The 13,358-nt window shown below is 46.5% G+C and overlaps 1 protein-coding gene across 1 annotated transcript in view; it reads left to right on the forward strand.

The window, feature by feature from the left end:
• Window positions 1-12,246: 12,246 nt before the first annotated feature.
• The window catches only part of HSPA13 (heat shock protein family A (Hsp70) member 13), an 11,622-nt gene continuing 10,510 nt past the window's right edge, over window positions 12,247-13,358 (forward strand). The window contains exon 1 of the mRNA XM_018565142.1: window positions 12,247-12,394. Within this exon, the coding sequence (XP_018420644.1) occupies window positions 12,370-12,394 (25 nt within the window). The 5' untranslated portion in view covers window positions 12,247-12,369. The remainder of the gene's footprint in view (window positions 12,395-13,358) is intronic.

Here is a 13,358-nt window from a genome sequence, read left to right on the forward strand (position 1 = left end):
TTACTTTTGTATCGTCCGAGTCACATGACTCCATAGGGGGAGATTCCTGCGGAACAATGAGTAACCCAGGTCTCACAAGAATATACTCCTGTCCAGTACAAGAATGTCTTCTTGCGAGATTTGGGCTGGTCTTTATTCAGGTTCTTGTCAGAAGATCCTGTCACCCTGATCTGGGCACAGTGGGCAGAAGATGGAGGTCAAGTACGTATAAAGTCTAACTGGGTTATTTACAACCTTCTTACAATGATTTTTGGGTTATTTTATTTATTTATTTTACTTTATTGGGGATGGGCCAATAGACCCCTGATATTTCCCTTTTAAAATAGAAAAATAAATTTAGGAAACAGAGTCCACAATCTCTTTTTCTACAGCCCCAGCACTGAAGGCACAGAAAGCTCTCAGTGCAGAGGCTTCCTGTTTATTTACAATCTGGAGATAGTAAATATTTACTATCAATCCAGTCATGAATGGACAGGAAGCCTCTGCACTGAGATGCTTCCTGTTCACTCATAAAGTCCCCATTCATAAATGAACAGTAAGTGATGTATAGCATTACCTGTTCATACAAAACTGGGCACATAGTAAGCTTACTATGTCCTCAGATATTTACAAACACTCAGCGATCAGTACTGATCACTGACAGGGTTATTCACTAAAGGGTGAAGAGTTTGGAGAAGACAGGAGAAGTGAACAATCTAGGACAATATAGTTGAACTGGAAACATTCTCCAATTCAGCTCATTTTCCATTTGGGATGCACCGATACTAGTATCGGTATCGGTGCCGAGTATTTAGGCGAGTACTCGTAGTCGCCCAAATGCTCCAATGCCTAGCCCGATACTAGAGCTTCCGGTATCTGGAAGCCGGGCAACGAATCATTACATGCTGCCCGGCTTCCTGATTGGCCGGGAAGCTGGCTCCATGCTCCCTCCTCACGAGAAGGCTTCCCTGCTAATCAGGAAGCCACGTGGCGAGTCATTACACGCCTGGCTTCCTTAATGGGACTTCTGTTATCGGTATTAGGCATCGATGAGTAACGGGGAAAAAATATCAGTACTCGTACTCGATACTGGAAAAAAACGGTATCAGTGCATCCCTACTTCCCAGTTCAGCTATGTTGTCCTAGATTGTTCACTTTTTCTGCCTTCTCCAATCTCTTCACCCTTTTGTGAATAACCCTGTAAGTTTATTTTTTTTTACGGATACATATTTGCAAGCTATGAACCACCAATTTGTTTAGGGGAATCGGGCCTGAACATTATAAGCAGACCTTGCCTTACATTTAAGTTAGGCTATAGATGTTGAAATGATCATACTATATCCCTGTAGTGTCTTCCTGTTATCATAGTACATGTTGATAGCTAAATAGCCATTGGGTGGGAACCATGCTGTCTTATTGCGATGATGCCTGGGAGAGGGTTTGTGATGCTCTAGAGTCTAGACAGAGCGTTCACTTGTAGCAGTCCCAACATCTGACACGCACATCCTTGTTTCTGGTCAGTGACTCAGCAGTTAGGTGAAGAAACGATACATGAGCAAGTTTCAACCAGTCCTCAGTCTGGTAGAGTCGCATTGTCAAACAGGAACAAAGAGGTGCAATCACCTTGCAGCAATACCCAACAAGAGGCAGAGCTTGCAAATGTAATGAGTGGATATTTCTGCCTCCATGTACAGATATAAATAAAGACTATATAGGTTTTCGAAGTAGCCTGGCCATGAACAGGTTTTTCAGTCAATAGGGAAAACAGAGAAATGGCATTATCCTGTCTGCTGTGATTTGAACTAACTGTAGGTTGTATAGATCTCTCTTCTTTAGGAGTACATAGAGGCAAGCTAACATTTGGCTGTGTGCATAACTCCATACGTGAACCCAACATAATGAAGTACAAGTCTCTCATCTCCTACAAACATGGAGCAGTATTTGACAATGGCAAAGGCCTTAAAGCAAGTGCAATTTATGTCCATGTTTTTCATGTCTATAGAACATTAATATGTCTTCTTTTTATTCCTTTATTTTATCTACATTTTGGTACATTTGTGTTGGATCCTCTTCTGCCAGTTCATCGTGTTGTTTGTTCAGGAAGATGGGTCAGGCTGATGCTGTATATACTGCTTCTTAATTGGTATTTTGTAAATAATTTTTATTGTTTGTATGTGGCAATACCAACTTTGAATTCTTTTTTATACCTTATTCAGTGTGTTTATTGTTTTTTTTTGTGGAATACATCATCTCTGTATGTGTCATGTTAGATTAAAAAGCACTGACTAGTTCTACAAACTTTTTCTTTAACATAGTATATTGTTTGCTGGAACACAGGAGGATAAAAGTGGACAAAGCCAGTCCCACCCCATTCGGTTTTTCAGGGAATCAAAAAGTGGCAACTGTAGGGACAGTGGGCAAAGGCTGTTATGTCTACCACACACTTAGGACTGTCACCTTGCCTATACAGGATATGTTTGTAATGCCCCTCCCCCAACTTTACCCAACTCTTTTTAGGCCCTGTTCACAACTCATCATATTATTATTATTATTATACAGGATTTATATAGCGCCAACAATTTGTGCAGCGCTTTACAATATGAGGAAGACATTACAATCACAATACAATCAAGACAAGATGGTAAGGATAGCCCTGCCCCGTGAGGGCTTACAATCTGAAAAGGAGGGGCAAGTGATACACGAGGAGGTAGCTGTGTGGGGATAAATTGTTTGAGAAAGTGATAGTTCAGTGGTTAGGTTGAGGTGGGATAGGCTTCCCTGAAGAGATTAAGGACATGTGAAGATGGAGTGAAATAAGTACACACAAGGCACAGAAAATGAAATGACAATAAAATGCTTTTAATCACATTCAAAACCTTAACTTCATCCCATTTCTTGCTTTTCTTGTTGCCATCACTGCACAAAAGCACTGAACAGGTGCAGCGAAATCTATGTCTTTTATTATTATATAACATTCTATCGTACCAGCATAGCATGTGAATTTCCTCATCTCTGAGCTCCATCTGCTGGATTCCATAAAATAGTGCTAAAAGTGTATTTCCACTTTTGCAGCCAAATTGGGATAACATCTGCTCTTTCTGCTAACATCTGCTCTTTCTGCTAATTCCAGGGCTGACAAATCCTGCTTAGTTCGCATTGTCTCAGGGTTTAGGGGGAGTTTGGTTTCAAATAATTATCAAATAATGTCTGCAGGACCAGATTAATACCGGGGCGGGTGGAGCTCCCGCACCAGGCCCGTCCCTGCAAATAGGCCTGGCCAAACCGAGCCGACACAGAGTCGCAGCCAGGCCGAGCTGTCCCGGATCATGCCTGCCAGCCGTCCCGGGCTGAGCTGACCTGGATTCCGGCTGGGCCGAGCTCACCCCACACTGACTGCCTGAGAGCCCGCACTGACCTCCTCTAGCCCACACTGGCCACCTGGAGCCCGCACTGACCACCTGAGAGCCTGTACTGAGTGCCTGGAGCCCACACTGAATGCCTGGAGCCCATATTGACCACCTGGAGCCCTCACTGACCACCTGGATCCCTCACTGACTGCCTGGAGCCCACACTGACTGCCTGAGAGCCCACACTGACCACCTGGAGCCCAAACTGACCGACTGGAGCCCAAACTGACCACCTGGATCTCTCACTGACCACCTGGATCTCTCACTGATCACCTGGATCCCTCACTGAACACCTGGATCCCTCACTGACTGCCTGAGAGCCCACACTGACCGCCTGAGAGCCCACACTGACCGCCTGAAAGCCTGCACTGACGGCCTGAGAGCCCGCACTGACCGCCTGGAGCCCTCAATGATCGCCTGAGAGCCTGCACTGGCCCTCATAGAGCCGCACTGGCAACCTAAGAACCTAAACAGCCTCCTGAGAGCCTGCACATCTGCACCTAAACCCGCTCAGCTCAGACCCAGAGACCCTAGAGACATCAGGCCGCAAACCCGGAGCAACACAGAGTATGTAGCTTCATATTATTCTGCATTGCTGTATAAAGTATTGCTGGGATTTGTAGACCTCTATAGCTGATGGTGTTATTCTGCAATGCTTTACAATGTATTGCTGGGATTTGTAGTCCTCTATAGCTGGTGTTATTCTGCATTGCTCTGTAGTGCATAACTGGGATTTGTAGCCCTCTATAATTGGTGGTATTCTGCATTGCTGTATAATGTATTGCTAAGATTTCTAGTCTCTCTACAGCTTGGAGTTAGTGGCAGATCTACCAGGGTTGCAGCTGCAACCGGGCCCTGGCGCTCCAACACTGACTCCAAGCTGTAGAGAGACTACAAACCACAGCCCAGACAGGAGGAAGAGGTCCCCGGTGACCATCGCCATTTCCATAAAAAGGCCCACCAAAATCCTCAGCACCAGGCCCGTGATGCTCTTAATCCGGCCCTGCCGGTCTGTACTGTGCTGGCAGATTTCATTATCACTTCTAAACTAGACCCTTTTAACCCTTTGTTAGGACTGTCTGTCCTAACAAAGGGTTAAAGTTTTCTTTTTGGAAGATTAGGACCTAGTCCTCTTTTTGTTCTAGACCCTCCTCTTCCATGGCCTCATCGAGGGGTGGGGAGTACGTGGTGCAAGTAGTTGCGCTCTCAGTTTCCTCCGGAGGGGATTCTTTCTCATGATGTTTCATCAAGATCTCCTCCTCTTCTTCTTCGATCAAGATAACAGGGAGATTTATTTCAGTTTCCTCCTCCGGCTCGGGTTTCTTTCCCTTCTGCTCTTCAAGTATTTGACGCTTTAATGATTTTTCTTGAGCAAGACGTTTAGTAATGAGGTCCTGGCCTGGAGCTTCGGCCGCCTCTTCTGTTAATTTATCCATTCTGGACTCAGCTTCCAAGATGGCCATGATAGCATGCAGTACGTGTGCCAGCTGATTTAGTGTGAACCCCCTAACATGAGCTAGGAGAGGGTCTCGAAGATCAGGACACTTCTGGAGGACAGACAGCAGCTGAGGTGGAAGAAGCTGCAGCAGGACACTGAACGACTGATGTTTGATCCTTTGGCAACATTTAATAAAACCCTCCCAAACCTTGGGGTACTTGCAAACCTGCTTGTAGATGAGACGAGTCAAGATGTTCATGATGAAGCCACTGAGCCAAGGATACATTCCAAGAGTCTGGATAACAGTCCTCATGAGCAGCATAGGCAGGGGCGTCATGTCCATTAGCTGCTGGAGAACAACGGCCAAGACCTCGGAGGTGTACACCGAGCGAGCAGCAGAGCACAGATTGGTGTCCTTGATGACAGATTTCATGTCACATTTACTAGAGTCAATGTTATGGAGAGCAACAAGCAGATCCCCAGGGGTAAGAGGAGACATGAAGGAACTCACATCACCATGCTGTGTTCCCAGAAGACGGTTAAACACTTCCTTCACAACTATTGGGTTCAGTTTGATGAGCTTCGGCAAAGCCTGAAAACCTCTTTCTTATCTAGACCATTTAGCACTGGAATCAGGAAACGGACATCTGGGAGACGCTTCTGATAGAGCTCGCGTAGACATTTGTCTTTTTTTTTTAAAGTATTCTTGCGGCATATTAATATTTGCAACTCACTGCACATCTTTTGCAACATTTTACATAATTTCTGAACTGCACAGTAATTGGGTCCAGCATTTGTGACATTAAAAGTCCTCCAAACTGTCTCACATTCTTGAAGTCCTCCTCAGCACCTCTTACATTATCGCAAAGATGATTCAGCTTCAGGCAATCAAGTGAGCTAAGCTCTTTAGGGGGTATTCAGCTGTCCTCCTGGAGGCTTGCAACAATTTTGCAACAATTCTCCTTATGAAGGCATTTAGGAAACATGAACTAGGATAATAAATCGCTATATGCGCTACAAATCAGAGATGCAAAGTTTTATATAACGCTGTTGATGCAACCGATAATTACCCCCATTGTATGTTAATGAGGAGATGCTCAATCTGTCCTAAGTCTTCCAGGGTCCATTCATGCCGATTGCAGTGCGTTCCAGTGCGGCAGCTGCTGGAATGCACAGCAATCGCTCACAAAACTTCCCCCTTCATTCTGGGGTGGGAGGAGGTGTGGTGGTGCACTGAACTCAATGGCACAGCAGCCAACCCCCACCCCCCACCCCGGCCACAGTGTGATCGGACGGGTGGCAAAACAATGCCTGTGTTCCGGTGCACTGCAAACGCAAAAAAATGCTACATGCTCTATTGTTTGCATTTGCTGTGGACACGCAGGCAATGTTTTGCCACCATTATTTCCTATTTCAGCATTGCAGCTTCCTGTGTCACCTGACTACTCACTGGGCAGTGAATCAGCAGTGTGATGACACCTAGTTATTATCAAATGAGGAAGCTGGAGGCCCATAAATGGCACAGGAAGATGCAAAACCAAACATGAAAACAGTGTAGTCATCTCTCAGGTGATGCTGAAAACAATTACATATGCAAGTGTATATACAGTATATATATATAGCTGTTTGTGTAAAGTTGAACTGGTGCTTAAAGTGCAACTCTGGCCAGACTATAGACTTTCATATGTTCACCTGTGATTAAGTAGTATCTATTAGGGATGCACATTTTTTCCAGACCCGGCACAAGTATATACAAAGGTATAGAGGAGCTATAGAGGACTACAAATCTCAGCAATACATTATACAGCAATGCGGAATACCACCAACTATAGAGGTTTACAAATTCCAGCAATACATTATACATCAATGCAGAAAGGCACCGGCTATAGAGGACTACAGATCTCAGCAATCCATTATACAGCAATGCAGAAAGGCACCGGCTATTGAGGACTACAAAGCCCAGCAATGCATTATACAGCAATGCAGAATACCACCATTTAGAGATCACTACTATTCTGACTCTGATTGTTGTGATAGTGATGTATCCCTTGTGAGACCTCTATGCCTGGCCTGTATAAGTAGATTAAATCGCTGTGGATATTCATTGTCAGATAGCTGAACTCGCCAATACCGTTTCATCCACAAAGGTTGCTTTATTCTGCACATCAAACAACAGGATACAGCAGATGGATGGTTTTCAGTATTATGCGGTCAAAAAATTATGCCTTTTCTAGCGTACTATGCAGAGTACATGTGTCCTAGTTACATGTGGCCTGTTAGCTGTGGCCATGACACAGGAAGCACTGCACTCAGGAAGAAGGGTGGGGCGTCATCGATCTCAGGGATATCAGGGAAGGTAACATAGAAAAATATATACATTACCACAAAAGGCCACTAGATGGCAGCATAGGAACTAAATATAGAATGACTATAGAAAATGGTATAGAGAAACAATCTAAATACATTTTCATCTACTAACAATCCTAATAACATATTCTATGCCCCATTGGGGCAGCACAACTACAAATCCCAGAAATACATTATACAGCAATGCAGAATACCAACAACCATAGAGGACTACAAATCCCGGCAATACATTATACAGCAATGCAGAGCGTGGATAAACAAAGCTTCTTCACGTCACAGATTGTTAAACTGGTTCAGTGTGCATTAGGGTTAATGGTTGAGACCCTCTAACAACCATTACTGAGCACTCTAGAAGAGGCATTTCTTTATTCTGGTAATGGATTGTGGGAGTGTAGTCTGAGACGTCTTCCCACAATACAATACCTATGTGCGATCTGACCTGGGCTGTGCGGGGTTTTACCAGGGCTTTGCAGGGTCTTAGGAGGCTTGGCAGGGTCTAACCAAGAATGTGCGGGGTCCCAGGAGGCTGTGCGCGGCCTCACCAGGGTGGTGTGTGGTCTCACCAGGGCTGTATGTGGTCTCAACAGGCCTGTGCGCGGTCTCAGGAGGATGTTCTGGGTCTCCCCAGTGCTGTGGCAGGTCTCCTCAGTGTTGTGCCAGGTCACCCCAGTGCTGTGCAAGCGGGTCCGGGCGGTGGGAAGGAGGAGGAAGAGGAGATGTGCGGGCCAGTGCTGTAAACAGCCGCCATGAAGTTTCCAGAAGGCTGCCGTGAGGTCCCTAGAAAACGAGGGACCCTACGGCAGCCGAATGTATTTAAAAATGTAAATCGACATTATCTGCGATTAGTATCAGGAGAGAGACTGTGATGTGAAAGAAGAGACTATGATGTGAAAGAGGAGACTAAGATGTGAAAGAGGAGACTAAGATGTGAAAGAGGAGACTATGATGTGAAAGAAGAGACTATGATGTGAAAGAGGAGACTATGATGTGAAAGAGGAGGCTATGATGTGAAAGAAGAGACTATGATGTGAAAGAGGAGACTATGATGTGAAAGAGGAGACTATGATGTGAAAGAGGAGACTATGATGTGAAGGGGGACTCTGATGTAAATGGGGGACCCTATTTCAGAGTGGAGTGTCTCAAGATTTTGCATACTTTTAAAGGGTGCTGTGACTGAGAGAGGGTTAAACTCTGCTGCAGACTAATAAACTTTTTTTTGTTTTTTGCTTCCTCCAAATACATTTTATTAGCATATTTACAGTGTGTTATTATGATGGCACCAGGAAAAGGGAAGACTGAAAACCTGCCATCATTTCCTTTTCTGATGCCTTTATACAGCATCATACAACTACCTCCCGTGTTCCCTGTTTATGGGAATGTGTTGGGTATGGGGTTCACAAACATATATAGATATAACTGACAACGGGCTGGGAGAGGGGCTAGTACCCTAGCGACATGTCCGCTGCCATGTATAAGGACCAGGAAAGTGAAATGACGGTAGGTATTGATTTAATACTTGTTTAATGTAGGAGCATCACTTCTAAAATGAAAGCTGTCATTATGGGAAACCTTGTGATATTTCTGTGCTGCCTTACTGAAAGCTGTTCATTGTCGCATGAATGATTTCGAGAAGAAGTGGAAATCCCCTGCTTGTCACCACACTGCTTTAGTTTTAATTTTAACAATATAGTACAGCACTCAGATACAGCCATGGCAGTTCAAAGAATAGCACTTATCCATTATCATTATAGTGCAAACATGTAAGAAACATTCACAAAAATAGGACTACAGTCAGGGCCGGATTTACTCTCTCTGCTGCCCCAAGGTCACATTCCTCAATGCGCCCCCCTCCCCGCCAACTGCCCCCACCCATGGAGAATGGCAACAAGATGGCGGGGGCAGCAGGGTTAGTTTTAATTTTTATTTATTTATTTTTACTTTTTTTTATTTATTTGACATTTTTCTACATTTTTTACATTTTGATTTATCGTATAATTTTTACTTTTTTATCACCTTTTTATTTTAATTATTATTTTTTACTTTTTTTTTTTGAGCCTGCACTAACCACCTTGATCCCTCACTCACCACCTGAGAGCCTGCACTGACCACCTGGAGCCCATACTGACCACCTGGAGCCCGTACTGACCACCTGGAGCCCTCATTGACCACATGGAGCCCGCACTGACCACCTGGAGCCCACACTGACCACCTGAGACCCCACACTGACCCCCTGGAGCCCGCACTGACCACCTGGAGCCCATAATGACCACCTGGAGCCCTCACTGACCACCTTGATCCCTCACTGACCACCTAAGAGCCTGCACTGACCACCTGGAGCCCATACTGATCTCCTGGAGCCCGTAATGACCACATGGAGCCCTCATTGACCACATGGAGCCCGCACTGACCGCCTGGAGCCCACACTGACCGCCTGGAGCCCACACTGACCACCTGAGAGCCCACACTGACCCCCTGGAGCCCACACTGACCACATGGATCCCTCACTGACCATCTGAGAGCCCGCACTGACCACCTGGAGCCCATACTGACCACCTGGCGCCCATACTGACCACCTGGATCCCTCACTGACCACCTGGATCCCGCACTGACGTCTAAGAGCCCGCACTGATCAGCCGACATGGAGTTGCGGCTAGGCCAAGCTGACCCAATTCTCCCCTGTGTGATAACATTTGGAGGTGAGAGGTTCTCTTTATGGAACCTCTCACCTCCAATACAATAGTTCTAGCACAGCACTATGCTGCAACTCCTGTGACAGCTGAGATGGGAAGGCTGCGAGTGCAGCTCTCCCTTCTTAGTGTTCCCACAGAGAACGGACGTTCTCTGCTCTGCTCCCCACTCTCCATTCCAAAGAGAAATTTTCTGGCCGGTGGGGAGAGAGGTAGCCGATGTGTGGGGGGGAATGACAAACGAGCAGGCTGCATACAAGTGATCACTTGTTAAAGAACAAGCGGCTTCCCTGCTCTACATTTAGCTCTGCTTGCCCGAAGCAGGGCTAAATTTAGAAAACAGCTACCCGCCCGACGCCCAGAACTGCGTGTCCCGGGCGATAGGAATCCCTGCCGCCCCTCTGCTCCCTGCCAAGCCTCGGTTGGCCTTGTGGGAAATCCGGCCCAGACTACAGTGTGAAGAAACAGTAAACCATATCACCTTATAAGACATCTCTACGCCCATCTAGAAAATAAGAATAGAAAGAAAGGCACAAAAGTGCTAGAAAATCCTGTCCGGGATGTGCGGCTCCATTGGTGGAGGAATACGTTCTGGCTTGTTCACAACCAACCCACCTGGCCAAGCATTGGGCGCACACTGCACGTGGCTACGTTCCTGAGCTGATGGGGCGTCTAATGAGAGTTTTACAGACAGGCTAAGGAGAGTCCCCGCATGGCCTGCAGGTACACCTTGTAAATGAAGCATCCCGAGGACTGCTTTTTAACCACTTCCGGGCCGCAATACGTCTATAGACGGTGGCCCGTTAAAAGGAGAACTATGAGGTGAGTGATTTTCACTCAGCCTCATAATCTGAGCCGACCTGTGACAATGAAACTGTCACAGGTCGGCTCAGTAGATCGGGAAGTGAGCGAACACATACCGGCGCTCGGGGGAGGGGGCTGGTACAGCTGGCTCTGCCTCTAGATAGGCAGAGCCAGCTGTCACTCACGCAGCTGGGTGGATCCAGACATAATTGTCGGGATCTGTTAGGGCTGGGAGGACGCTAGTTTGTGTCCTACCGTTACCCTTAGGAGAACTATGGGGAAAAGCCCTAACCCCATAGTTCTCCTTTAAAGTGGTTGATATCGCTTTTAACAGCCAGCAATGGCTGTTAATGGACAAGCGATTTGCCGTCTGTACAGCCTCCAGATCGCTGTCTTCCCCGGGCACCGTTGTCCCCGTGCGGTGCCTGGGAGCGGCTCGGCGGGTCTCCCCGCAATGATCGGAGAGAGATTCAGCGGCTTCCAGCCGCTGATCTCTCCTCCGATCACTGGACCCAGAAGTCCATCACTCGTCACAGTCTCCGGCTCTTTGAGCCAGGAGATGAAGCTGGGGAAGCAGATCTCTGCTTCCTCAGCTTCTTTGGGGTCTCTAGGTGACATTAGAGGTCTGAAAGACCCCTGATGTCTCCATAAAGAGGACCTGTCCCACCTTATCTGCTATTACGTAGGGGGCTTGTTAGCTCCCTATGTGATAGCAATAGGGTTAGTGTAAAAAAAAATTAAAATAAAGTGTTTAAAAGTTCTAAAAATGAAAGTAACATAAAAGAAAAATTGAAAAATTGAAAAACATTTTTTTTACGTCCCCCGGCCCCCATGTGCACGCACATACACACGCAAAAACGCGTCGGTGTGCCTACGTGCAAAAATGACAATTGCGCTACACGTTACATATCGCCGCGAACGTCGGAGTGAGAGCAATAATTCTAGCATTGTCAATCACTGTTAGCACTAACCGGATGAGCGGTAAAAGCGTTTAAAATGTTCCCTATGGGAAATTTTGGGTATTAACTTTTTTTTGCGACTTCACAGGCGAACGCAATTTTAAGGCTTGACATATTGGTATCTATTTACCCGACATGATCCCGTCTTTCATATTTTACCAAAAAATTGGGTATCATATTTCGTTTCTGCGCACTAAATTTTAATTTAGTTTATTTTTTCCTAAAAATACTGGTTTGATAGACATTTGCGCAAAAACAGTGCAACATAAAAAGTTGCAACTACGGTAGCATTTTTTTATTCTACAGGGCCTCTGCTGTCAGAACATATATCATTGTTTTGGGGTTTCAAGCTGTTTTCTAGCCAAAAAATTATATTTTATCATGTGTGCCTTGGACATCAAGTGGTTAATACTCTACAGAAGCCCGAATGCACAGCTACTTGTTTGGAAAGATTGTTGTATGGTATAGGTGGACTGTCCCTTTAACTCCTCTCATTCCGTTCGCCGACACTAATCGGTTCGCGCCTGCGCAGAAGGCAAAACATGTGGCAGCCGTGCTCGCGCGATTCCGTGTCTCGGGAGCGCGCAATGCTCTCGGTCCGGGGCGCGCGTCCTAGAAGCGGTTTCCCGGCGTGCAGTGCGCGCATCCTGTATGTAATGTACAGTCATCAGTGAGGAGGAAGCCGAGTGATCTGTGGCGGAGGAAGTGCGAGCTCCGGGTTGTACACCATGGCCGGGGAGATGACTATCCTGGGTGAGTGAGTGCGGCTTGTCCTGGGTAAACCACAAGTCCCAGCATCAGGTACACCGTGCTGGCGACCACCTATGTATGTGTACCGTGTCCAGCCAGTGACACCGTGATGGTGATGACAGATGTTGTGTCTGGGGACACTCGGCAGTGTCAGTTCCTGTAGAAATGTCCTCATCATGATATGGAGATGCTCTGTTGCTGTTGCCAGTGACAAAGCGACTTCTTCTCGTGGCCATTGGTAGTCGCCGGCGACGGAATCATCCAATATGGGACGTGAAGTCGCCAGCGCTCCTGAAACGCACACGGTTCTGATGGTGTGGATGTAGTCAGAGGCCTTGCGCCAATTTCTTGAAGCCCTGTAAGATTTTCACTGCTGATGCGCAATAAATTCATATTTATCACACTTTTTGTCACATCTGTCGCTATAAGTTAGCAAAGAAAGACCGCCATTTGCTGAAATTGGGTGTAAATAAGACGTCCGCCATGTTGGATTATGGTGAGACCGTTCTGCTGCGACAGATTCATATACAACGCGTCCTCCCGACAGAAATCTGTCACAAGTTCCGCCATTCGTCGCATTACCACCAGTATTTACAATGCTGATAATGAATGTTAGGAATGTCTACCTTGTCAGGACCACACAATGACCCTGTGTCACCGAGGAAGGGGACCCCACGTGGCCCCCAAACGTTGGCAAGATGACCTATGTGACATTATGGGGCCAATAAATGAGTGGTGTAGAGTGATAGGGAAATGATGTGCCATTGTGACCAAGAAAAATTGGTCAGCATTAGTGAGGTCCCAGTAGGGTCGGCTCTGAGGTCCCAGTAGGGTCGGCTCTGAGGTCCCAGTAGGGTCGGCTCTGAGGTCCCAGTAGGGTCGGCTCTGAGGTCCAAGTAGGGTCGGCTCTGAGGTCCCAGTAGGGTCGGCTCTGAGGTCCCAGTAGGGTCGGCTCTGAGGTCCCAGT

Source organism: Nanorana parkeri, unplaced genomic scaffold, assembly GCF_000935625.1.
Source record: "Nanorana parkeri isolate BGI_ZX_2015 unplaced genomic scaffold, ASM93562v1 scaffold817, whole genome shotgun sequence".
NCBI lineage: Eukaryota > Metazoa > Chordata > Amphibia > Anura > Dicroglossidae > Nanorana > Nanorana parkeri.